This window comes from Mirounga angustirostris, unplaced genomic scaffold (genome assembly GCF_029215605.1).
Source record: "Mirounga angustirostris isolate CCGP_5_RB_7025 unplaced genomic scaffold, mMirAng1.0.hap1 SCAF_9, whole genome shotgun sequence".
Lineage (NCBI taxonomy): Eukaryota > Metazoa > Chordata > Mammalia > Carnivora > Phocidae > Mirounga > Mirounga angustirostris.
In genome coordinates, this window is record NW_026991717.1 from 47,163,125 (window position 1) to 47,190,397 (window position 27,273).

General features: G+C 41.2%; 1 protein-coding gene across 1 annotated transcript in view; it reads left to right on the top strand.

Moving 5' to 3' along the window:
• Positions 1 to 27,273, top strand: part of ALDH1A2 (aldehyde dehydrogenase 1 family member A2) — a 94,584-nt gene that overhangs the window by 41,183 nt on the left and 26,128 nt on the right. Inside the window, exons 4-7 of the mRNA XM_045899979.3 lie at positions 2,669 to 2,798; positions 14,784 to 14,845; positions 17,100 to 17,228; positions 17,355 to 17,468. Coding sequence (XP_045755935.1) covers positions 2,669 to 2,798; positions 14,784 to 14,845; positions 17,100 to 17,228; positions 17,355 to 17,468 — 435 coding nt within the window. The remainder of the gene's footprint in view (positions 1 to 2,668; positions 2,799 to 14,783; positions 14,846 to 17,099; positions 17,229 to 17,354; positions 17,469 to 27,273) is intronic.

A 27,273-nucleotide genomic window follows, 5' to 3' on the forward strand; every position in this document is an offset into this window, starting at 1 on the left:
TTTGAAGAACAAAACCATAGCTGCCCATGACTGGTAAGGACCTCCCTGCCTTCCTTCCCAACCGTATCCCACCCTTGACAAAAAACACAAAACAAAAACAGTTAAGCAGCAGGAAAGTCACCATGAAGCCTGTGGAAAAGCAATCCCAAATGATTCATTTGAGAATCAAATACGATTTTTTTTTTTTCACCTCCCCAGAGTTAACCTCTCCTGACTAAATAGAGTCCTTCAGAAGCAGAGGGCCTCTCATACACGTCTGCTCCCTTTGTTCTTCTGCCACTTTCTAGAACCAGTAAAAAGGAGAGCTAGCCCGGGACAGCAAACGTTCTTTCACTAAAGTGTTTTCTCACCTAAGGAACTTCCTCTCTCTTAGTGGTTTCTGTGTTTGTTTGTTTTTGCTCTTTTTAAAATCAAAGTTGATTTCTTAGAGAATATAAACTGCCTGGAAACCAGAACCATTTGGGACTGTCTGTCGTACACCAGGGATCTCCACCTCGATCACCCACAGGCGATCCATTAATGTTGAGGACGTCCTTGTTCAGTCAGGCATTTGAATCATGAACGCTGTATCCTCCCCTCTGCACAGAAGCAGGACACAATTGGGCTTGCTCTGGGCTTGGGGAGCACGAGTGTCCTTCCTCACTGTCCCGTCCACTGTGGCTCTTCCCTCCAACCGTCCCCTTCAGGGATCTGTTCCCAGGATGGGAACACAAATGAATCGCGGAACTCTGACCGTATGTAACATTTACTTTTCTATAAAAACATTTTCTAATCTGGTACTTGAAGGAAAGTAGGAAAGGGTACTTCAAGGAAAGGAAGTTTACGCGTTTTGTGAAAAAGGCGTTCCATGGTGACGTAGCTCCTTCTCAGATATTCCCAAGACACCAAGCATATGAGAGACCCTGAAAAGCCCTGTTCGGTCTTTCTCAAACTTAAGCCTCAACATTATTTTTTGTCTAATCTGTCAATATTGTGCAAAACTGAATTCTTCGGAACACTTGGGGGGAATGCCGGTCTAGATGCTTATCTTTTCACTGGATTATAATTTCTTTGCGAGTGAAAACTGTATTTTACTTCTTTTTTTGTGATCCCAGCACAGTTCCTTGCACATAAACGGTTGGGGGGGAGGGGAGCACATTGATGGTCTGTAAGTGTCTGTTTCATTGAGTGAAATCTACACAATATTTACAACATTCCACTAACAGTGTGTACTAGATAATGATATAGTCCATTTCTGCAGTTATATTTTCATGTCATAAAATTCAAATGCCATCCTTTTTCTGACATTCTGTCTCACTGTGATCCATTCCTTTTTGTCCTTACACCTAAATGAGATTTCTCCTTTTAAACACTCCCGAGCCATAGGAGGAGTAAGTTTTAACAAGAGATAGCCTCTGGAATATAGAGGAGCTCCTGACCAGAGAGCAAAGTTAATACCTCATCCAAGTACACATAATTAATTGAAAATAAACACAGGTGAATTTGGCCGGTGTCAGCAGCTCATTGGGACCATATAGGTGGCCCAGATTCTGGTTATTGACTCTGCTTCACTCAGTGCTGTGTAGACTTTGGCCGTGTGCTGGCTGCATGGAGAATGTAGTGCCCATCTCACGAGTATATAAACATCCTAAAAAGTATGGGGAGATAATTTGATTCCCTTTAATAAAGAAGAACCAATATACAGTGATAAACAATGTGATCTTTTAAAATGAGTCCCATCTTCTACACAGAGTGGGTAAATTGCACCATAAGTAATTGTATTTTTATGTCATCGAATGGAGAATATTTTCATTTTACTTTTGTCAGCACTCAAGTCGTTCTTACACCAGTATGTTATAAAATGTGCTTATAGAGAAGGACGTGAGATTATAAACATATGTATTTGCTTATTTAATTTGTTAAACTTGTAACACCTTTGATATTTCTCAAGTTGAAATACTCGTTTCTCATTTCAGTGTGTCCATTTGGATTTTTTAGTTGTTGCTACAGATTTAAGCAGTTTACAGAATATGTCATTCAAACAGTAACATTTATAATCTAGAACTGCTCAATATGTCTATTTTTATTAAATGGACCAGATACTTCCCTATTAATAGGTAATGGTTGTTAACATAAATATTTACAAAAAACCAGCCCTGAAGTTGTTAAAGTGTGAGCTTCCCTAGAAGAGATCTTGTTTATTTGATGGTAATAAATAAACTCGCTGTGCACTGTGGATATTCCATTTCTCAGCAGGGGTCTTAGCAGCAGTGGAAAACGTTTAATATTCTCGTCAGTCGCATAAAAGCCCATGTCCCCGCTTCTCTTTATGGATTCAGACTCCAAAAAATCCCCACGCAGCTCTGATCATTAATATAACAGAAGCTGGTTTGACAGGCAGAACATTTCTTTATCATCAGTTGAAGAAATGTCATGTTTATGTGTTATTGCGGTAGTGGTTCCTGGAGATACCCAGGCACAAGAACATGCGCATGAGTAGTCATCGTGGCTTTACTAGAAGCTAAACTAAACTGGCGGTGCTAAAAATCTATTTATTGGGGAAGTCAGAGTTGACCAGGTGTGCATCATTATTCATATTCATTCATAGCCTCTCTCTTCCTTTTTTTCTTCTGCTCCAGAAATTATTTAGTATATCACTAGAAAGCTCTCTTCATTTCTTTTCCTACAGACCATGGAATCCCTAAATGGTGGCAAACCGTTCCTGCAAGCTTTTTACGTGGATTTGCAGGGGGTCATCAAAACCCTTCGGTATTACGCAGGCTGGGCTGATAAAATTCACGGGATGACCATTCCTGTAGGTACGTGAAATTCGAGTACGTTGAAAGGGAAACGTGAAGCTCCACCAGAAACACACTTTCACCATCAAACACAAACGGCAGTCACAGAGCAGACGGGAGCACACTCACAGCAGCTGGAACTGAAGAGCCGAACAGAGCACATCACTAACTCTGACAGCATCCCTGTTTCTGTATGTGGACAGTCCCCACATAAGTGCAGTGGCAAGCCACATCCATGCAGCACTCAGCTAAGGCGCAGGTGGGCTTGTCAGCCGCTAAGTGCTCAGCACTGCGCTCCGTCAGGTGCTGGGGGTGCGGACAGGTGTCGGACGTAGGGAAGTCAGGGAAGATTCCCCAAGCGTTAAAGACCTGGACCTTCCCCTCCTGAAACATGAGATCTATGTGTTTGGAAGAAAGTACTCTAAAATGTTAACAACTGTCTCTTAGTGGTGAGCTGGTGGATAATTTATTTCTCTTTTTTATACTTGGCTGTATTTTCTATAATGAGCATGAATTACTTTCACAGTCTGTAAAAACAGCAACCATCCTTTTAAGATCCAGGTTAGGGGACAACACCCACAACAGAAACAAAGACCTCTATGGGAGAGTTACAACGAGCTGCTGAGTCGTGTGGCTTGGCCTTCAGCGCTGTAGTCCTGTAAAGGGGAGGGAGGTGTCCACGCTGAGTCCGTCAGTGGACAGGTCCCGACCTGCGCAGTGCGTGCCAGCGATGACCAATACCAGACCGAGGCTTCACAGCAACCCCAATGGGGAAGGCAGTGTGTTAGCATCCTCATTGACAGAGGAAGAAACTGAGGCCTAGTGAAGCTAAGTAGTTTCCCTAAGTCGCCGGCAAGTAAGTTGTAGAGCCAAAATTCTGACGTTAGAGTCCGGCGAATCACTGCACTAGCGGATCCATTTTAGATTCTGGGAGGAAGATACCAGGAGACGAAAGGGAGCGGCTGAAGGAGACAGGAGGATGTCGGTAGCGGTGAACAGACGGAAGGAAAGGAAACGCGTGTTCCTTGAGGGCCTCCCTGTGGCTGCAAAGTGCTGTGCCAGGTACTCTACCTTTGTGCTCCGGAGACAGCCGGCTCTCCACGGGCACGCTAGGAGCGGAAAGTAGGGCTGGGCCTTCCTAGGCCAGGTGTTGCTTTACCCGAGAAGGGGCGGCTGGCTGGCGGTGCTGATGGACGGCATGGAGCGGTGCTTCTCAAACTTCGATGCATGTTGTGCGTATCGCTTGGGATCTTCCTCCAGCGCAGTTTCTGCCGGGAGAGACCTGGGGTGGGGCCCGAGGTTCTGCCCTCCTCACCAGCTGCCAGCACCTGTCTGTGCTGGGGCTTCGCTGCCTTGAGCAGTGCGGAGAGGTTCCAGAGACCCGCCCCAGCCGAGTGGCTGTTGGGACCCTTCTTCACTCAGGCATGGGGCCAGAAGAGAAGTCTCAGTGAGAGTAGAGGAGGAACAGAGGTGAGACTTCAAAATTAGCTCCATGAATGACGGCAGCATGCACAACATTAGTCTGTAGGAAATGGGTTTGCAGTCAGAGGCGTTCTTCCTGGCCATCCAGAGGTTTTCCTTGTTCAGCAGACTCAGGATGGAGAAGACTACTTCTCGGGAATGTCAGGCTCTTAGTGCTGTCCTGGCTCTGAGGATTTTACAGAAGCCCTGCTCTCTAGCATCACCGGCGGGATTTAGGAATGGCCTGAGCGGAGCAGGGTTACTGTGTGGTATGAGCATACCTGTTGGAGGGCCTGAGAATGAAAAGCTTTGCTAAAAACAGAACACGTGTCAGCCTTTTTAGGTTGGCTTCTCCTGTGTCAGTGCAGAAAGGTAAATAAAACAAGACCAGGACCAAAGGCCCTGGGTTTTTTGGCACCCCCCCCCCCCCGCCATTTCACTATTATTAAAACAAATATGTTTTGGGCATTTAAATATCTTTTCTTATGATTTATAAACATCTTGAGAAATAAGATGAAATAGAAGGCTGGACACATAGGTTTGGTTTGGCCTAACCATGTCTTAGTGTTTTTTGCTTTCTTAGAGGAGAGAAGACCCTGATTCGATAAAGATTTCCTGGAGTCTCTGATGTTAGATGCTTATTTTACTTTATCTGGCAAGGGGTGGTTGGTGCACAGACCTCACTGTTTTCATCTGATGCTCTTTGGAGATCCTGAGGACGTTGACATAGGAGTTAAAAGCACAGGGCTTGGAAAAGGCTGTCATGGGAGTCTCTCACCTTTACGCACAAACCAGTGTGCAGCCCGTGAAGGAGAAAAGTGCGGCACTCTCTTAAATCCTAAGTAATGTTTAGTTTCCCTAATTTTTCTTGAAGTGCATTTAGAGGGATACCAGGTGAGGGACGCTCCAGAGAGTCAGGAGGCTAGGCAGTGCTCCTCGGAGGCTGGGGATTTGAAATGGAAGAGCTCTCGCTGTGGTGCCTCCCACAGATGAGGGAAGGCTGGAGGCAGACGTGAACTTGGCAGCTTTCCTCTCTGTTCCAGGTGTAGGTACAGTTGCTCTTGCCCGTAGGCTACTGAGAATTCAGCTCCTCTGCCCCTCTGGCTAGTTCAGTGCTTAGGGACTCTAGCTGCACTGAACCGGGGGGAGGGGGGATAGGCAAAGGTCAAGGAAAGGGGGAGTCATTATTATTCACTTATTTATTCTCAAATATGTTCAGTCAGTCCCTTTGTGTTTGTCATTTGTAACTCCGTAACATAACATCAGCTTCATTTTGTCCCTGCATTCTTGGCTTTTCCCACTGAAATCTGGAATATAAGAAGGTTATTAGTCTTTAATGATGCGGTCTTTATTGTGTTACATACATTTTTTGTGGAATACCCTAATTTTACATTTGGAATTATAATGTAAAGGAATAATGTAGTTTATATTTGCATAGTACTTGATTGTGTAAAATGTTCTTTCACCCACAGGACCTGTGTGATTCTGTGTGTGATCCTGTGAAGCAGGTTGGGTTTTAAAAGGTATTGTACCCATTTTACAGATAAGAAAATGAGACAGCAAGGGTTTAGCATTTTGAACACAGTTACATGGCTAGTAAATGGCAGGCCTGAGATTCAAGCCCAAGTCTCTTTCTGCCTAAGCCATCGTAGACTCTCTTCTTATGGAGACTAGGTCAGCAGGACAAAAAGATGAAGAGGCCAGTCACCCTGGTGAAGTCTTTAATCCTCTGCAGGTTTTTAGATCAATAGACTTTTGATTTCTATTGTTCGTGGCAGTTATGTTCTGTAAAGTTGGCTTGGACACTAAATCAGCAAATACCAAACCGTTGCTTCTAGAGGAAAGACAGGGATGAAAGGTACAGTTCTGTCTGGTCACCCATAAAAAGTAAACTGGAAAGTTTTCTTTTTTAATTTCAAAATATAAGATCACTTTGTTTTCATTGAAGGACAATCTATGGTTCATCCAAGCTTAGTACCCAAAGAGAGTAGGAAGAATGATGCTATTGTCTCTTTCACTCCTTCCCATTTAGGGAGGAGGGCAATCTGCCCTGTAATGGAAAGAGCTCTTCCTTCATCTCCCCTCCCAGGCATCAACTTCAGCCTCTCGGTCATTCACTCTTTCCTTCATGCATTCATTCACTCGACAGGTTTTTTGTTTTGTTGTGTTTTGTTTTTGAGCACCTGCTATGTTTCCTGTCCTGTGTAAAGCACTGGAGATACAAAGGTGAGTAAGTAAGATGGTCAAAGAACAGTAAGGAAAACAAGGTGGACAAGCAATTGCAATATAGTGTGGCTTATTCAGATACGGAAGCACGAAGTTCGATGGGACGCGGTAGGAGAGGCCTCTCACCGGGTATTAAGGCTTCCTGGAGAAGGCAGTGGGATGTACAACATGATCCCTGAAGGGCAATTCAGTGAAGATGGAGGGAGGGCCGTCACAGGTGGGGACAGTAGCCTGTGCAGAGCACGGAGGGAGGATGGTATGATGTGGCGATGGGTCTAACGGCATAGCCGGGTGGAGAAGCCGGTGGGGCTCTGGGGCTTGGTAAAGCATGCTACAGGCTGTATTCCAAAGCCGTGGTGAGTCACTGAAGTCTTTTAAATAGACAAATGCCTTGATCAAAATTGCATTTTACAGAGAGCACTTTGATTGTATAATCGATACTTAGAGCAAGGACCTGCTCTTTCCCCCTCCCCTGAACTGTAGCCTCCTTTTAGAATATTTGAGACGAAGAGAGACAGGTTATGGCATGAGCACTTTGAACCTTCCGCTGCGCAGCTGTTTCTCCCTCTGAATTGAGAGCCTCTCCCAGCCTTCCGCATTCCCTCTCCCACAAGGCCCACGTCAGACACGATCACGGAGTCATGTAATATCAGTGTGATTCACAAGGGTCTCGATGTTCACTTGACAACACTGGTTTTTATTTCCTGCCATGCTATTCAATGGAGCTATTTTTTCTGACCCTAAATCCTACGCTTTGACCCTTTTACTATGGCACCTCTTAATTATGCTGATAAATAATAATCATTACTGTGATTTATTGATCACTTTGTGCCCATTATAGTATCTCTTATCTCATAGCAGCCCTGCAGAGGGAATATTATTTTCCCCATTTTGATTATTTTTAACCTATATCAAGATCCTCTGCTTCTTCTCGTGTCCACAGACTCCTTGGGATGGAGGAAGGATCCAAGCTTGTTTAGAGTTTGCTGAGGGAGAAATGGAGGTTAATCGATTAGCGTGACTTAAGGTTTTTCTCTGTAACAAGTGTTGATTTTAATGATTTTGTGATATGTAAGCAGGGAAAATGTCCATGCTTTAAGCTGAATTCTGACATGAAAATGGCCTTATGATACATTAGCATATAGCAAAGGCTAAAAAGTCTACCCAGATCATGTGTAATTATTTATCCACTACACCCCCTTTCAGATTTACCTTTTAAATTAAAGAATAGGCTAAAAACGTGCAGACATTGACTCAAATCATAAGGCGTTGCCTTCGAGAGTTCAATCTGGTTTAGTGTTGTTGACTGAGAGTGTGCATGGTGAGGTCTTTTGTTCACTCAGACTGAGAGTGAGGAGCTGTTTGCTCAGCCCACCTATAGAGAACCCAGGGTCCTTCGTAGGACCTGAATTGCTGGTGACAGGAGGTTGTGAAGTCTGCTTCACACCTCTTTGAGAAGTCAGGGTTAAAAAAGACCTGAGGGGTCCCAAGGCCAGTCTACTCATTTTTCAGACAAAGAAACGGAGGTCGAGAAGTCAGTTTCTTCCAAGAGCACATGATGGAGTAGTGGTGGAGCTAAGAGAGATCTTCCTGACTCGGGAACATGTGATCTCACCTCTGAGAAGTTGCTAGCAGACTCCGGGGAAGAACAGTGTAAGCACCATTATGCACTAACATCAAGTCTCAGTGTTTGTATAGGTCTTTATAGGGTTTATCGTTAATAGCCGTAAATGTTCAGTGAGGTCTGTTCAGTGTCAGAATACATAGGTATTTGCTAGGGGACATAATGGAATAACTCAGTGTAGCTGGTCTAATTGTTGAATACTGGGGTCATCACAAGGGTTACTAACTCCTCGAAACACAGACTAGAGATTCCCTTCACTGAATTGTGTTACAGATTTTTATGCTGTTAAATAAACTCACTTTTAGTGAGTATATAAAATTTGCTGTAGTTCTTGAAATACTCTTAGTATTGTAATTGGAAGCTATTTCTGGAGGTCCATGTTAGATAAATTTCTCCTCGATTTCTGGCACATTTTAGATTTTTCTGATTTTATTGACGTATTGTTTAAACATACTCAAGTTCATGTAGAGACTCTGCCAATGGCCAATATTCCTATGAGAATAAAAATTCTGTAAAAAAAATTCTTTCAAGCAACGATAAAATCTCCCTTAAGAAGTAAGGATAAGTCTGAAGGAATAATTCAAATAATGAAATTGTGCTAATTAACTAAATAATTGCTGTTTCTCCTTTGTAGTTTGACAAGTTCCCATCAAAGAACATAGAACAGTGGCTTGACATTTTCCAAATGCAGAAGAAGCTTACTCTGTTACTCATTTCTAGGGGTCAAAGGCTTTTCTCAGTATAATCCTAGAAATGCCTCCATCTACACATAGTCAATAAAGTTTGATCCATAGGTTAACCAGATTCATGATATAATGTATTTAATTGTAAGATTTTTATATCCTTCATGAGTTGTAAAAATTCAAATATAAGAACATATCAGAGAAGTTGTCTCTGGGTGGATCTTAAACTCCTTTCAAGAGCAGTATCTATTACCCTATATTTTTTACTTTTTTGAGTGAAAGAGAAAAGAGGCTGAGAGAGAAATTTCCTACACGTGTGATTTTGTATTTCTGGTTTGGTATCTCATCTCTTTTTTAATTTTCTCCACCATAGTTATGATCTAACTTGTTGGCTCAGAATTTGGAATCCAGAACATTTTTCTGGTATTCTCATCAAATACAGTCCTTCCTTGCTGAGTTTGAACTCTCCCTATAATATCTCATATTTGGTAAGAAGACTTAAGATCATCATAGCCTTAAAACAGAGTATCTGAGTTTGGATGGAGATTTTTTTCTTTTCGCTTTTGTTTTTCTTTCTTTTTTTCTTTTTAGAGGGAGAGAGAGGATTTTAAGCAGGCTTCATGCCTAGCGTGGAGCCCAATACAGGGCTCAATCTCACAACCTTGAGATCATGACCTGATCTGAAATCAGGAGTCCAACGCTTAACCAACTGAGGACCCAGGAGCCAAAATTTTTTTCTATATCCAGCTGAAACACTCTATAGCACACCCTTCAAGTCATCTTGCCATATATAGAGAACATTATTAACATAAAAGGTGGGAAAATGGGCTGTAAGTTTCTCTTAGGCAGAGAAAAGTACTCATTATGTAGCATATGGTATATGAGAGAGAGAGAAGTAACACTGTTACCCCTTGGAGTTGACTCTGCTTCCATGAAGAGGAGAGAGGCACTCAGTCCCAGGTGTCCCATCTGAGGGGAGGAGGTATTGCTCTGCAGTGTTCCCTTTATTTCTTAGATACTGGAGTTTATGTGAGTTCTCTGTGTCCACATAAAAAATCCTCAAGGAATCATTTTCACTCTTCACAAAAGGGTTATCATTTTTTCATTTTTCCCCCCTTTACACTCCTAGACATCATACTCTGATTCTGTGGTTTGTGATATCCAGCTAAATCCAGCCTAGTCACAGAATAGTCTTTAATAATATTTCGAAGGGCAATGAACTTGAAGTCTGATGACTCAGATTCAAATCCAGAAGCACAGTTTAACCAGGTTAAGTCACTTTAGACTTAACCTCTGTGTGCCATTTTTTTCTCTCCTTAGAAAATACTGATAATAACTGTTGCCCTATATTTTTATAGAGTTGTTTTGAGCTTGAAATGAGATAATGTGAAAATAGTTTGTTAAGCTCTATAGAAAGACACGTTTTTGTTCTTATTTTAGCCTTTGTAAAATATTAAAAAGATTGAGCAGATTCTCCTACACTTAAACTCCTTTGGGCAGATCAGTAGAGTCATCAGAGAGGCAAACAGTAAAATAGACAGGAAGTCAGCAGCTGTAAAGCAGCTGTAGGTCCTCATGATACCCAGGGACCCTCTTTGCTCTTCCAGTTCCTCTGCACCTCACTACTCAGAGCGTGGTCTGTAGATCAGAAGTACCATGATCGCCTGGGAGCGTGGAAAAATGCAGACTCTCAGGTCCTGCCCCAGACTCACTGATTCAAAACCTGCATTTTAACAAGCTCTCCAGGTGCTTCATATACACATTTTAGTTTGAGAAGCACAGTACATACCACATGGCACTGGAGCATGCTGGATTATTCTAAACAGTAAAGTAGTGAACATTCTTCATTTTAATTATTAGGTTTGAAGAAAATATTGCTAGCTCATGAAACCCGTTGTTCCATAGAGTTTTTTCAGGTGAGACTAACAAGTAGCTCTTCACATATTTTTAAAAAATGATTTAACAAATCATTAACAGAGTAAGTAATGCACTTGGACGTGGTGAAAATGATGAAGGTGGCCTTTGGGTAATGTTAGCGGAGCAGCTGGGTGGGATTCAGAGCGGGGTCAGAGTAGCTTGAAGGACCTCTGTGGTGCCCACGTTAGCCCTAGCCAAGGGTACGCGTAAAAGGCATAGCTCCTATGTTTGCCTGGCACCCCTGGTCAGACTCGGGGTGTCCGGGATCATCTCCCACTCACCAACCAGATGAGAATACAGACTGAGCTCAAGGTCAGGGCCCCTTTATCTCTTTCACACAGCATTCTTTGGGGGAAGAGTTCAAGCACCAAAATACCCTTTATTTCTTCATTTTCTGCTTAGAGGAGCTGTAGAGATAGAAGATTCTTCAGTCCGTTCTTTATACCAGCCTTTAGCTAAGTGTCAAATCTGTGGACAGTTCATCCAAGGAAGTTTTCGTTCCCCATAACTCAGTTTCTCTTGGGACACAATTACGGAGTTGAGTTCAATTCCTTATTGGGTCAGCCTTGTAAGATTTTGCCTACATTTTGTTTCTCTTTCATTTCTTCAGGAACTTTGAAAATTATATAAGTAATACAACTAAATTCTTGAGCCATTAGAATGTAGAGGGGGACATGCTTCATCTGAACTCCTCCAGCTTCCCCGCATGTGCTGCCACAGTAAATGCCCGTGGTGGTCTTAGTCCAGATTCCCATCTTTTTCTCAGCCCGTTTGCACCCCTTCTTGACATGATTCTCTGATTCTGCCATCTGTGATGATCCACCTGGAGCCGTCACCTTAGCCAAGTTACAGTTGAGTTGGCAAGGATTTCCATGCAAATGAAACTATCTAACCTTTTGATCAGGGTTATTGCTCCTTATGAAAAACCTTCCGGGAAGAAGGGCCTGACATCCCATTTATATCTTACACACACACACAAAAGTGAAGCAGTAAAAGGTACTGATAGTTAAAACAAAGCAAAACAAAAACAAAACCTTTTCAGAGATTGTAAGTTGAAAAAGGACAGTAACTTGTACTTTTGTAAAGAACAGTATCTATGAGGGGTGCCTAGGTGGCTCAGTTGTTAAGCGTCTGCCTTCCCTGGGATCAAGCCCCGTATCGGGCTCCCTGCTCAGCAAGAAGCCTGCTTCTCCCTTACCCATTCCCCCTGCTTGTGTTCCCTCTCTTACTGTCTTGCTCTCTGTCAAATAAAAAAAAAAAAAAAATCTTTAAAAGAACGGTATCTATGAAAATTCTTGAGTTGTCTGCATACAAAGCTAAGATAGTTGATTTGATTCTTAAAGTATTACTGAGACTTCTTATTGTCATTCTATGGACAGTTTCCACTGGGCTACTTTTGTTTTAATGGGGATGTATGCTAAAATAATTCCCTTCCTACAGTTGTTGAATGCTGCCTGTTTCCCAATTTCTTCCATTTAAAGCGTTGTCATAAAACAAATTTGGAGACAGGCAGCGCAGATTAGGAAAAGACTTTGCAAGTACACATGACAAAGACCTAATTTCCTTAATGTACGTATGTAGAGTTCTTCAAATGACTAAAAAGTTGAATAACCCAACAGCAGGAGGGCAAAAGATATAAATTTGAAGAAAATAATTGAAAATGGCCAGTAAACACGAGAAGATATTCACACCATGTATCTATAATGAAACACAAATCAAAATAAGTTGTCATTTTCCACCTGTCCGGTTGACTGAAATCAAAATGTTTGAAAAGCCCCAGTGTCAAAGGATGGGAAAAAATATCATGTTGTTGTTGGAATTCTAAATTGTATAATTTTACTGAAGGATGATTTGGCAGTATTTATCAAAATGTGAAATGCACATACACTTTGACCATGAAATTCCACAGGTATGCAAAGATAATGTGAAATGATCATGTTTAAAGCATTATTTATAATAGCTTAAACTGAAAGCAATTTCTGTGTCCCTCGGGACAGTTTATAGTAGCTACAAGTACTGAGCCAGTGGAATAGCATTCAGCAGTTCAAAAAATGTGTAAGCTGTATCTGAAAAAAAAAGTGGGAAAAAATATAGAAGACTATGAATAGTATGATCACATTAATATTTTTTAAAAAGCTGGGGGGAGAAATAAAAGGATGCTACATATACTTGTATGTGAAAAAAAAAAGTTCTTTGAAAAGATGCACCAGCAACAGATAGCTGTGAATTCTGGGAAGAGGTCCAGGAGGGAGAGAGACCTTTAATTATTTTTAAATGCCTAATTTTGAACTTAATTAAAACAGTTCTGTGTATAAAGAGGAGGGGTTTAGTTGTGTTGAGAGACAATGATAAACAATCACATCCTTTCTCTTCCCCTAACCTACAACACTCCTCCTGTCCCTACTTCTTCATCCTTAAGAGTAATGCTCTTCAGGAGAATTAGCTGAGGTCTTCACTTTCCCTGGGGACAGCTTTTGAGATAGAAAACAAATATGAGTGAAGTGGCCAAAGGGTTGGCAGTTGAGGGAAAAACAAAGACTTTGTCCAGTATTGGCATTGTAGTGCCGTATGCTAAGAACAAGCCATTATTTGGTTATCTCAATTAGCCATTTAAAATAATTCAGATAAAACATGATATACATATTATCATATCATATATAGGAATATTATTCAGCCATCAAAAAGAATGAAATCTTGCCATTTGCAATGACATGGGTGGAGCCAGAGAGTATTATGCTGAGTGAAATAAGCCAGTCAGAGAAAGACAAATACCATATGATCGCACTTATGTGTGGAATTTAAGAAACAAAACATGAACATATGGGAAGGGGGAAAAGAAAAAAAGGAGACAGGGAAATAAGCCATAAGTGACTCTTAATGACAGAGAACAAACTCAGGGTTGATGGAGGGAGGAGGGGGGGGAGGGGCTAGGTGGGGGATGGGTAGTAAGGAGGGCACTTGTTATGATGAGCACTGGGTGTTGTACATAAGTGATGAATCACTGAATTCGACTCCAGAAACCAATATCGCACTGTATGTTAACTAACAAAATTTAAATAAATAAATAATAATGCATTGACACAGAATCTATCACACATCATTGATGGCTGTACAAGTTGATAACAGTATCTAGGGAGGTCAGGTCAAAAAGGTTTATTACTATTTAATATGAACATATGCTTTCATTCAGCAATTCCACCTCAAGGAAGTGATCAAAAATATATGTGTACAGGTACATAAAGATGAAATAATTCATTGCAGCATTGTTTGCATTAGCAAAAGACTGGAAACAATCTAAATTTTCATTAACAATAGACTGTTTCAATAAATAATGCATCTATAAAAAAATTAAAAAATAAAATCAGATAAACATAATGGTGTTTTCCTAAAGAAAAATTTGGTTTGGATTTCCCGGGTAATTATTCCTATTATTATTATGCCTATTGCTCCTATAAGGAAAATAAGATTATTAAATCGTCCTTATTTCCCTGGCTAATTTGAGGGTGGAATCTTTGGGGTTTTGATAGAATCTTTTTTGAAGTGGACTTTTGCCTTCTTGAAAGAGGCCTGGACATGTCTCTCTTCCCCCAGTGTCCGGAAAGTGTTTTGACACCTAGATTCAGTTATAAAAAAAGATCTTACTGTACTATTCACCTTTCCTAGTTGCCTACCATTTAAAATTTACCCAGTAGCATTTTACTTAGTTTTTTTTTAATACTTCATAAAGTTATTTAAAATGTTGAGGTATATCGAAGTATCATTTTAGCACTTAACATAAAATTTAGTAATTACAATTTTCCAGTTCCCAGCCCCTCTCCTCCCATCACCAGTCCCCTGCCCCCACCTCCCCAGAAGACTGCTTCTCCTGTCATAAACTTGTCCTTCATTTCACCTTCGAGGCCCTTCATCAGTACTCTGGGTGTCCAGGAGCTGTATCTGGAGACACCCTGTGCCTAGTGATAAGCTCTTCTACCAGCTTTCCTACACGGCTGAGTAGGATGTTTTCTCAACTTTTTCCATCGCCACCCAAATTCTCTCTACGTTTTTTTCTTCTCATCCAAATTCTCTGGTAGTGACCGTGGGCATTTCTTTCAGATGGAGATTATTTTACTTTTACCAGACATGAACCCATTGGAGTGTGTGGACAGATCATCCCGGTGAGTGAATCTCCTTACGCCTCCTATTTATTTTCATTTGAATCAGTTCTCTTAAAGATACATAAAACATGGACCTCAACGAGGTATGCTTTCCATTACAGGGGGCAAAAAACTGAGCTCATGTTGTTGACATATCTTTAACAGCCTCCCTGCAAATGCTTATTTGAACAGGTTAATAGGGTTTCAGCTCTGTTACCAGGAGTTGAGTTCTCAAGCCATGGAATTCTCATATTAAAATAAGCAAAGCAAAGCAAAGCCCAGTGTATTAATAACCTGCCCTTGGTTATGGATGTCCGTTCTGCTTATGGAAAATTAATGCTTTGTTATATTTGCTTGTTTATTTTTTAGAACTATGACTCACCATCTTTCCAGGCATATTGTTTTATATGGTCTTTTAATCCCATTCTTTCCCACTGTTTCTTTTCACAAGAATCTAGATAGAAGACTCTATGGAAGACACAGCAGTACAATTAACGTCACGGTCATAATTGAAACCATGCCGGGCTGTTGTATGTCTTGTAAAGGGAAATAGATGTAGTGCTTAGTGTTTGGATTGGAACATTAAACATTGTCTTTTTTTTTTTCCCCTCTCTCTCTCATACACAGCCTTGGCACTGTATAAAACATCATCGAATCTTCCAACAGTACTAGCTAATCATTCTGGCAGGGATTTCAGGGGAGGCTCAAATTCAACTCTTACAGTAGAGACAAGAAGTGTTCTCTTTCCAAAATGTAGGAGGAAGTCATCTTTGGCTTTGGGGGGGGGCAGAGATTTTTGAGAGGTATTAGTATTTTTTTTTTTTAAGTGATCTGCAAGCTGTGGGTTTCTGTGAAATTTACTAGAGAATGAAACAGAAAATGAGAAGTTGGGTTTAAGTTCTGCTGCTCCTACCCCATCTAGGGAAATCCCCCGTGGATCGGGCCAGGGGTGAGGTCTGTCACCTCCATTGCGGGAACTCAAACCTGCTCTCCTCGCCCTTCCCCAGAGGCAAGCTCGGAGCTCCAGCTTTCACTGACAACACAAGAACCACTTGTCAGCCAGCTCCGGCTCAATTACCGCACTCCAAGATTTATATACTGTAGATGGAATTAAAACATCTCTGTGGACTCTCAAGTTTATAAACAACCAAGGGGAAAAGAAATTGGGTGTTTGGTGAAGGCAAGACACTTGTATATTTTTGCAAGCTTGCCAGGGCCAGTGAGAATCTTTCAAGGGTGGCCGCTGAGATGCTTCAGGCTGAAACACATTATGGTCAAGGGCTGAAGCCAGGGGACCAGGATTTCTGTTTTCTTTCTTAATGAAATTATCAATGACACCTGATAGCACCAAGGTTCATCCCTATGCCTGTGACAGTACAAGCTTAATATCCTTTTTAGGAATCAGTTTAAATAAACCACCTTAGGCCCCAAAATCAGATACTCCCCTATATTTCTCAGCCTCCCATTCGTTTATTTTGCAACGGAAAGGAGACAAATGAAAATTTTTGCATACTCATCAGGCGATGCGATTCTTTTTCATCATCGGGTGCTTTGTGACAATACGTGTATATGAAGAAAAGGCACTCTCTTCAAGTACACGTTGACTTAACAGCCGGAGTTTTCTTTTCCAGCCCTTCCACACCGAATAGCTCTCTCAAACCCGTCTGAAGCTGCTGGTGTAAAATCACACATGCAAGAAAAAGTTTTCGTATACAGGAACTTATTGGAACCAAAGTCTAATTTTATTTTATTTTTTTAAAGATTTTATTTATTTATTCGACAGAGACACAGCGAGAGAGGGAAGACAAGCAGGGGGCAGTGGGAGAGGGAGAAGCAGGCTCCCCGCTGAGCAGGGAGCCCATGCGGGGCTCGATCCCAGGACTCTGGGATCATGACCTGAGCCGAAGGCAGACGCTTAACCGACTGAGTCACCCAGGCACCCTCCAAAGTCTAATTCTAAAAACAGACAAAATGACAAAAATGAAAAACCAAACCAAAACAAAGAAAAAACAAAAACTCCCTTTTCACTCTGAGCTTTCCTTTGGGTGGGGCGTTGGGATATAGTATTTTGCCGAATGGAGAGAAAAGGGGAGGTTTTCAAGGCCAGTCCTCTTCTCTTCTTAATGAAGTAATTAAAATATCCAAAATCTATACTCTGTGGTGAGACAAGATTTATATAGAGGCCTCGTCTGAGAAATCTGAGCAGTCACAGCTTGAAAACAGAGTCATAGAGCAATATTTTTTCATTTATCCACCTTGAGTTTTTCCCTTTCAGTGGAACTTCCCCCTGCTGATGTTTGCTTGGAAAATTGCTCCGGCTCTTTGCTGTGGTAATACAGTAGTTATCAAGCCGGCAGAACAAACCCCGCTCAGCGCGCTCTACATGGGAGCCCTCATCAAGGAGGTAAGGGAAACCGACTTTAGGAGTGGCTCACGCTCCCTTTATAGCTGGAGCCTACTGGAGCATATCCGATGTAATGTGCTCCATCAGCTTTCACAAGCCACATTTCCTCCAATTCTGTTTTGTCAGGCTGGCTTTCCGCCGGGAGTCATCAATATTTTGCCAGGATACGGGCCAACGGCTGGGGCAGCAATAGCTTCTCACATTGGCATAGACAAGATTGCGTTCACAGGGTCAACGGAGGTAGGTACCTGAGAAGCCGTGGGCTGAGGAACAGTCCTGCAAATGAAGAGAGGGTTTGAAAGAAAAGAGAATGTGTTATCTATAGAGGTGGGACTCCGCAAGAGCAGTGAGTACCCAAGCCCTCCGAGGCTGGCATATTGTCATAGCTAGAACACTCGCGAATGTCAAAGTCAAGTTGTGCGTTGACCTTTCGATGGCACGGATCTTGGAGTGTTTTTCGGGATGCCATCTGTGGAAAACCTGTCCCAGAAAACAAAAAAACACCCTCTTATGTTTTGAAATAGAAGGAACACTTCCCAGAGGCAAAAGGAAACAAACAAAATCTATCCCAGAAGCTGGGGTTCTAAACACTTTTCTGAGTCAAGGACATTAATGGCAGAAGCAGGTTAAGAAGCTGGAAATCCAAACTGATCTCTAGTAGAGATAAAAATGGAAACACAGCTCTCTGTCCTCACTATTTCACCAGATCCTGTAGATACAGTTGACATCTAACTATGCCCATGAGCCATAAGGGATGAGAAAGAGCGGGGGTCAGCAAACGTTTCCGGGAGAAGGCCAGAGACTAAATATTGGAGACCTTGCAGGTACTGTCGTTTCTGCGGCGACACTCCCCTCTGCCCTTGTGAAGCAGGAAGCGGCAGCCGTAGGTAACGTACAAGCTGAGCATGGCCACAGGCCCATCGAGCTTTGTTTATAGAGACTGAAATCTGAATTTCATATAATTTTACACATCCCAAATTACTAACCTTCTTTTGATTCTTCCCCCCACCCCACCCCCCAATCATTTAAAACCACAAAAACGGTTTTTAGTTTGCAGGCCATACCTAAAATAGACAGCAGGCCAAATTCGCTCATGGGCCATAGTTTATTGACCCTTGATAAAGAGTCATAAATCTGCTTAGAAAGATTTATTCTGAAATGTTACTCTAAATGTCTTGGATTCAGGTAACAGAGATGATAAAAAAGAAAGTGATTCATTGTTTCAAGTAGAACTTCACGGATGACCTCCTTGTCGAAGGAAGGATGTTTGCAGATCTAGAACAGTGTTGCCTCACAGAAATACAATGAGCAACACTTGGAATTTGACATTTGCTGTTAGCCACGTTAAAAAAGTTTTAAAACAAGTGAAATTAATTTTAACGTATTTTATTTAATCCAATATTGCCAAAATATTATCATTTCAACTCAGGATCAGTATAACGAGTCATCGTCACAGTATTTTGCATTCTCTTTTCAATACAAAGCTTTTGAAATCCGGCCTGTAGTTTGCATTTGCAGCACGTGTCAAAGCAGACCAGCCCCTTTGTGAGTCGCTACACTGCTCGTGGCTAGTGACTCCCACACTGGACTGCCCGCGAGGAAGGGCTTGCCTGTATCAGCGGATGCAATTAATGATACTTGGTTAAATGGACTCAGGTAAAAAAGTTCCATAAGAGACTGGTTAATAAACCCGAGTGTTAATTTATAGTTAGAGATTCTTGGGTTTTATGTTTATAAAGAGTTAATCTTGTTTCCAAACCTCTTATTCTAGTTGTACTTGTTACAGTAATTGGCAGTTTTAATGAAATATATAAACCAAAATGTGGGCGTGAAAGGAAATTATAGTTCCTATTTAAACTAAGTCTAGTGCTTTGAAAAGATTTGCTAAGGGCTAGATGCCTTAAAAACTGCAATCAACGAGGAGTGGGCAAGACAATTGTAAGAACCTAGGGGACAATATAAAGCTAGATAGAATGTGCACCTGGCTCACTTTGCAAATATTTTTAAGTCTTCACTCCACTTTAAAGAAACTGAAACCAGAAATCTTAAACAGTATTTTAGGGGGATGGTTTCATCAGAAAGGAAAGGTAAACCCATAATTAAAGAAAAGTCCTTGGTTCTATATCCAAAGACTAGAGAATGAATGTACATATTTTTTAAATTAAAATGAAATATTTAAGGATCTTCACCTGCTTTAACCTTTTTTTAAATTAACTAGTCATGGGACGCCTGGGTGATTCGGTTAAGCATTCGACTCTTGATTTTGGCTCAGGTCACGATCTCAGGGTTGTGAGATCGAGCTCCGCGTCCGGCTCCACGCTAGGCATGGAGCCTGCTTAAGATTTTCTCTCTCCCTCTGCCCCTCCCCCCACTTGCACGCATGCTCTCTTTCTCAAAAATCAATTAATTAGTCAGTGGTCCAGATTGAGCCAGTTAAAGGCTTTCTACTATATAATATTTTTTTAATAAAAATGGGATCATAATATATAAAATGAGATATAGTTCCTTATATGTCAGTACTTACAGATCCCCTTCATTCATTTTCATAGGTGAATAGCATATTCTTGCATCAGGGTATCATAGTTCAATTAAACACTTGGGCCGTTTCCATAGTTTGGGGATAATGCTGCTATAAACATCAGGGTGCATGTCTCCCTTCAAATCAGTATTTTTTTATTCTGTAGGTAAATACCCAGTAGTGCAATTGCTGGCTTATAGTGTAGTTCTATTTTTAACCTTTTAAGGAACCTTTATACTGTTTTCCAGAGTGGCTGCACCAGCTTGCATTCCCACCAACAGTGTAGGAGGGTTCCCCTTTCTCCACATCCTCGCCAACACCTGTTGTTTCCTGTGTTGTTGATTTTAACCATTCTGACTGGTGTGAGGTGGTATCTCATTGTAGTTTTGATTTGTATTTCCCTGATGATCAGTGATGTTGACTAGGTTTATTTTTTTATAAGTGAGTGTTCAGTTACTCTATCCTTTTGCAGCTAATTTGAGTACAACATTAACGTATGATAAATTTCCATATATACATGTTTCTGTTTTAGGACTCACAATTTTATTTGTCTATTCTTTCACTAGTACCAGATTACTTCAATTACTAGGTTTAAAAGATGTTGCAGTAGGGGCTCTTGGGTGGTTCAGTTGGTTAAGTGTCCGACTCTTGGTTTCAGCTCAGGTCATGATCTAAGGGTCCTGGGATCCAGCTCCACCTTGGGCTTTCCACTCAGTGGGGAGTCTGCTTCCCCTCTCTCTTTCCCCCCGCCCTTAATGCACTCTCTCTCTTTTTCTCTCTACAATAAATAAATAAATCTTTAAAAAAAGATGTTGCAATATGTCAGGCAAGATACCCTCTTATTTGGTTTTTCAAAACCTTTTAGCTATTCTTGCCCATCCTTTCAGATAAAATTTCAAATTGATTCTCTAAACACTTTGCCTTCCTCCCAGAAACTCTCATTGGAATTTTGACTGGTGTTACATTATCTGTCTGTACTAAATTGAGGGTGAGTGCTTTCTGTACAAGATTGACTTCTCATCTAGGAGCACCATGCAAATCTTTTCATTTATGTGTCAGTTACATAGATTTTTAAAGTCACATCATGTATTGGCAAGCTATATTGATGGATGACCCAATCTTAAAGGCTGGACAAGAAGTGGCATAGTAAGGGGCACCTGGGTGGCTCAGTCGTTGAAGCATCTGCCTTTTTCATGCCTCAGGTCATGATCCCAGAGTCCTGGGATCGAGCCCCACATGGAGTGAGCTTGAGCTTGCTGCTCAGCAGGGAGTCTGCTTCTCTCTCTCTCCCTCTCCCTCTCCTCCTTCTCCCTCTCTCTCTCAAATAAATAAAATCTTAAAAAAGGGGAGGGGGCCTGGATGGCTCAGTTGGTTAAGCATCTGTCTTTGGCTCAAGTAATGATCCCAGGGTGCTGAGATCGAGCCCCTAGTCGGGCTTCCTGCTCAGCAGGGAGCCTGCTTCTCCCTCTCTCTGCCTGCCACTCCCCTTGCTTGTTCTCTCTCTCACTCTCTCTCTCTTTCTCTGTCAAATCTTTAAAAAAAAAAAAAAGGGTATAGTGAATCGGTAAGAACATAAGCACTTGTTTCTGGGCTGCTTGGGTTCAAATCTCTTGTCTTGCCTTTTTTTTTTCAACTTTTTAAAAGACTTCATTGAAGTATAATGCACATACAATAAAATACCTAATACCAGATGTACACAAAATTACTCATATAATAATTGCCCAAATAAAGATATAGAACACTTCCATACCCTAAGAAGATGTTTCATGCCTCTTTGTGTGTAATACCCTTGGCCCCAGGCAACCACTGATCCTTTTTCTATTTTTGTCTATTCTAGAATTTTAGGTAAATGGAGTAATGCAATACATACTCTCCTGTGTTGGTGGGTTTTTTTTTTTTTGGTTGTTTAATATTAAAGAATTATTGATATCATTGGGTGTAAATCTCCCATCCTGATTTTTATTTTCTACTTGTCCCATCTGTTTTTTTGTTCCTTCATTCCTCCTTTTTCTGCCTTCTTTTGGGATGAAGTGAGTACTCCATTTTATCTTCTGTTTTGGATTATTAGCTCTACCTCTTTTTAAAGTGGTTGCTTTAGTAATTACAATACGCATCTCAATCACAGTCTATCATTAAACAGTGTTGTTACTTCATATATAATGACCGCACAACAGAATTCTTCCACTTTTCATCCCATCCCTTATGCTGTTGCCCTCTGATTTGCTCCTATGTATGTTATCTACTCTTTTTGGTAAGTAAGCTATCTTTTTAAAAAATTTAGAGTGAGAAAACAGTTATTTTGTGTTTACTCACAGACTTGCCATTTCTGGCCCTCTTCTTTTTTTTTGGTGTAGGCCCAAGTGTCTTTCGGATACCATTTTCCCTCTGTGTTACCATCTTTCTTGAACATTTCTTAAGAGTGCAGGTTATGAGAGGCAAACTCTCTTGGCTTTTGTCTGAAAATGTCTTTATTTTGTTTTCGTTTTTGAATTAATTTTTTTCTGAATTCAGAATTCTGATTTGACAGTTTTTATTTTTGCTTTATTTTACTTTCAACGCTTTATAAAGATGCCGTTCTGTTGTTTCCTGACTTGCACTGTCTCTCATGAAAACTTAGCAGTCATTATTTTTGTTTTACTGAACGTAATGTTTTTTTCTCTGTATGCTTTTGAGAGATTCTCTTTTCACTAGTTTTCAATAATTTGATTCTTGTGTACTTTGGTGTAGTTTTCTTTCTTTTTTGTTTTTCCTTTCCTAATCGAGGTTCATTGAAAACTTTTAGATCTTTGAGTCTATAGCTGGATCTGTAAGTTTATAGTTTTCATCAAATTTGGAAAACTTCAACCATTTCTTTCAAATATATATATTTAGTTTAGTTTTATATATATATGCATACATATATATATGGTTGGTTGGTTTATATATATATATATGGTTGGTTGGTTGGTTATATTTATATATATATATATATAGTTGTTTGGCTGGTTTTCATGTCTGTTAATTTTGGAAAGGATTGTTACCATGTGGATTTTGTTGTCTTTCTTTAAAGAGTGCTGGGTTTGTTTGTTTTTGACAAATGGTTAAGTCACTTGCATGACAGCTTGACCCTTTTGACACTGACTTTTAAGCTTTGTTGGGACTAGTTTATTTTTCACTAAATATTAAAATTTACTAAGATTACGAAGATTCTTCCAAAGCTTCGACTGAATGCTCCCACTGTTTAAGCAGGTCTTTCCACTCTGGTCAGTCCAAACTCAAAGGTCTCCCAGCCCTGTATGAGCTCCAGGGATTATCAGCATACAGATGACCTGGTCTTTGTTCTTTATCCAGTCTCGTGAAGTCTCACCCCATGTATTCCCAGCTTAGCATTCAGCCAGAGACTCAAAGGGACCCCCGTGCTGATTTCTGGACCTCATTCTCTCCCTCTGGTACTAAGCCCCTCACCTTTTAGCCACTGAAGCCTCTATAAACTCCGATCTTCTTCATCAACTTAGGGAGACCACCCTGTTCTACTTTGGTCTCCCCATCCCATGCTGCAGTGAAGGAAGTCTTTTAGCAAAAAGGTCTTCCCTTACCCGTTTCTCTCATCTCTGGGATCACAGTCCCATACTGCCTGGTGGCCAGTTTGAAGAAAGCTGTTTCACATACTTTTCTAGTTGTTCACGGTGGGAAGACAAGTTCAGGGCCATTACTCCATTATGACCAGAAGCAGAAGCCTCTGTGGCATCTTTTGGTTAATTTTGATGCTATTCTTCGATTTCTTTCTTTAGATTTCAGGCAGATCACTTATCCTCGTAGTTTGTCCTTGTCCTCATTGCCTCAAATTGGATAGATGGTTGTCAGTGAGGTTATAAATTTATTTACTTTCTGGCCGTATATGCAGATTTTGGGGTGGCATTCTCTTTGGAGTCTATCTTAGGCATTCTTCTCAGTACCTCAAGTAGTATCTGATGTGTAGTCACCTTGCATTATAAATATTTGTTAGCCCCGTAAAAGAGGAAGGACTGCATTTGAGGGGGAAAAAAAAGCTTAATCTCAGAGCTAGAAGGGGATGATTATGCTATGCTCAGCCCAAGTGTAGCTACCACTTGCCACCATACAGCACTACCACAATATCATTAGTTCAAGGTATTTAAGTTTAAATGAAAAGCTACTTCATTCAAAGATAACATTTAAGAAGAAGATAGTTCTACATCTTAATTCCACAGTTGTTCATATTCACAACTGGGAGAAATGTAGGCCTATCTTCCTCTTCTCTTGGGGGAAAATGAAATGGTGGTGATATGGGGACCAAGGGACAGAAGGGCCTTTGGAAGACAGTAACCCCAGCTGTGAGGACTCTTGTGAGTAATGTGTTGCTCGATGCTGGCAGATAGATAATCAACAAATACTGAAATCCATTCAGTTCTCAGAATCTTTCCCAAGCCTGATATGAAGGACCAGCACTTTCAAAAAGCTTAATACGTGTTTTGCTGGGATGTAAAACGGGAGATTAGGTGTCACCGTTTGCCTCTCAAAAGCAAAGATGGTTTTCATTTTTCTGCCGTTTCCGACAGCTCTACTTTTAACAGGCATTGACGCTCCAGAACTGTAGATTTTATGCTAAATCAGTGTGTATCCTTAACAGTCCCTTCTGGAAGTGAAAAACCTTTTAGAGATGGGGGAAAAACAAAAACAAAAAAAACAAAAACCCAGCCCAAGGAACCTAAATCATGCCAGATGGGACATATCGAGAAGTTGGTGTGTATTTGATTTCCTTGTGCCCCGAACACTTCGTAGAGCAAACCAACACTGGACAGCAGATGTTCGGTGACTGGTAAACACGGAATCCCAGCGTTCTAGTGGAAGAATTTCATATTCAAAGGATGCAAAGATGTGCCAGAGTTAGGTAAAATATTAGGTTTTACCCTATACCTATTTCTCATAAATCATCTTTCTACTCCTTAGATTATGTTACTCTCCCCTATATTCAGGCCAGGTTAATCTCCATCTGCAAAGCTATCCAGTGGCTTATCATAACCGAAGTTAATCACTGAGCCAAACCGTTAGTAATCAGTCCAATCAACCTCATGATAACAAAGACCTCCTCACAGAATCTTATGTTAGTTTAGGAATTTTAGAGCTTTAATGTCATTCAGCTTGAGTTAATTTCTTTCAATCCTTTATTGAGAGCCTCTTAAAGGGAAATAAAGTACTCCTTTTGCTAAATGAAAACTTGAAAGAACACTGCCGTCACAACACCACACTTTGCCTCTTTAAAAAAACCAGAGGGGGGTAAAACAAACAAACAAACAGAGGAAATCACTTTTTCGGTAAGAAATTCCAAGCACTGTCTTCAAGTCACACTAAAAGCAATCAAGATTAAATAAGATACGTCAGATCCATATCGGAAAGCTAGACATAATTTCAACCTCTATAATGGTGGTGTGGGCTTGTTCACAGTATGTGCGATTATTTTATCCTTCCAGTCCTCAGATGCCTACCTCTAGATAAGGGATGAAGATATCTAATTCATGGATCTGAAGATATAATAAGCTAATATATGTAACATGTTTAGGACAGGGTCTGTTTCATAGTAATGTACCAGTAAATATTAGCTGTAATTGTTTTCTATTTATTTTTAAATGAAATTTATAGAATAATTTATGCTTGGGGAAATGGGGTAGAATAGAAGGGGGCTGGATTCAACCAACCTGGCATCAAATCCCAAATCTTCTGCTCTGTGACCTTTGGCAAATTATTTAGTCTTTCTGACCTCTCGTTTCTTCATCTATCAAGAAGGGCTATGAATAACTCCTAATTCCTGCAGTCCTCTGGCAGTTTTACTTTCCATTTGTGTGTTTTAGGGCTTTTATACACAGTTTACAAATATTTTTGTCTTCCAATGAATGTGGGTGTGTTTTTGTTTTTGCTGTTCTTTTTTACTTTTTTGAAAGGTCGCCCAGGTACTTCCTTGGATCAGCTGATTTTAAGTCCTTTTTTTTTTTCCCCCCAAAGTGGAATAGTGTACTTAGCGTGCTAGAAGAGGACACTTGGTACCTATTAAGGAACTTTCATATGATTCCACTATGGCCTAGAGTGGGGACCACTCCCACAACCTGTGTTTGCCAGAACCGAATCCCAGAGCAGGGAGAATTTCTTTGCAACAAAGTGTAATGGGTTACCATGTTTTCCAGCAGTTCTTCAAGGACTCCCTCACCTACAGGGATTGGGGGTGGGGAGTGCTGGCCGAGGGTGGAGGGGCTTGTTTAAATGCAGATTCCTGGCCACCACCCAAGAGCCTCTAAGTCAGAACAACTGGAAACGAGGCCCAGGAATTCTCATTTTATAAGCTTTTCTAGTGATCCTTAGGTTCACTAACTCTCAGGAATCACTAGCTTATACATAATTTGACGAGTTGGCTCATATTCCAGAACATGCTTCTGGGTCCGTTTAAGAAAACAACTACAAGTCTGAGTTTTTTAGCCTGTGCCAGAGAGGACATTTGTGTGAACTGACACCTGCCACTCACGGTGTCCGCTCTGTCCGTAAGTTCATTCCAGGGACCCTCTCTCTTCTAAGCACCAGCAGAGGTGCTTAGACGGAACACGGGGGTATTCCCTGCCACGGGGATGGATTCTGCAATGATTATATTTCTCTGAAGAAGCTATCGCTCACACAGTGCCCTTGTAACGTGCTCAGGTTTTTCTTATTTCCATAAGCTACACCTCAGGGACAAGAACCACAGCATGTGCTCTGCTACTTCTCCGTCTGTGTTTAGCTAATGACCCGTCTCTCCTTCCTGCTCTCCAGATCCTAGAGCGGCGCCGGAGCCCCGAAGGGCCCGGATGGCCTTGCCAGCTGCCCAGGAGGGAGGACTTTGATAATCTTAAAACTCAGAGTCCCTTGTCATCCGGTAACCACTGGGACTCCCCACGGCGTGCTGGGCCCTGGTAAAGATGCTCTTAAGTCACTTCTTGTTTGACAGATGACCTTGGGCTTCCCCTGGCACACAGAGCCAAAGATCACCCGGGTCCTTCATGAGCTTCCTCCTCCCTCTCTTTGCTAGTCCTTCTGTGCCTCGGGCCCGTTCCCCAGAGGCTTCTCCAGGCTGAGCACAGCTCCAAGATCATGGCATCGTCCTGTATCCCCCTGCAGACGTTGTTCAAGGGAGCCCAGAGAATCAGCTGATGAATTCAGAGAAAATTTGACACTCCAGGCTTAGTCGGTCAGATTTTCTTCTTACAAGCAATTTTTGTTGCCCTTTTCTGCATAAAAGCACTATTCCTAAGGGAAGGTACAAGGTTCATTTCAGTCCTCACTTTTGGCTTCTGAACTTGGAAATTAACCACCATTTCCCGCTCCAACTCTTCCCGTCCTAGAAGACCATCAGTACAAAAGATTTTTCACCTGGAGTAACTTAATTGGCCCATTTAATTTTTAATTTAGCAATATGAAATAATCCAATGAGGGAGTCCACACAGTATGTCATTTAGAATATTTCCTTGAAATAGTTCACTGTAATTATTGACCTCTTTTTTGAGCTTT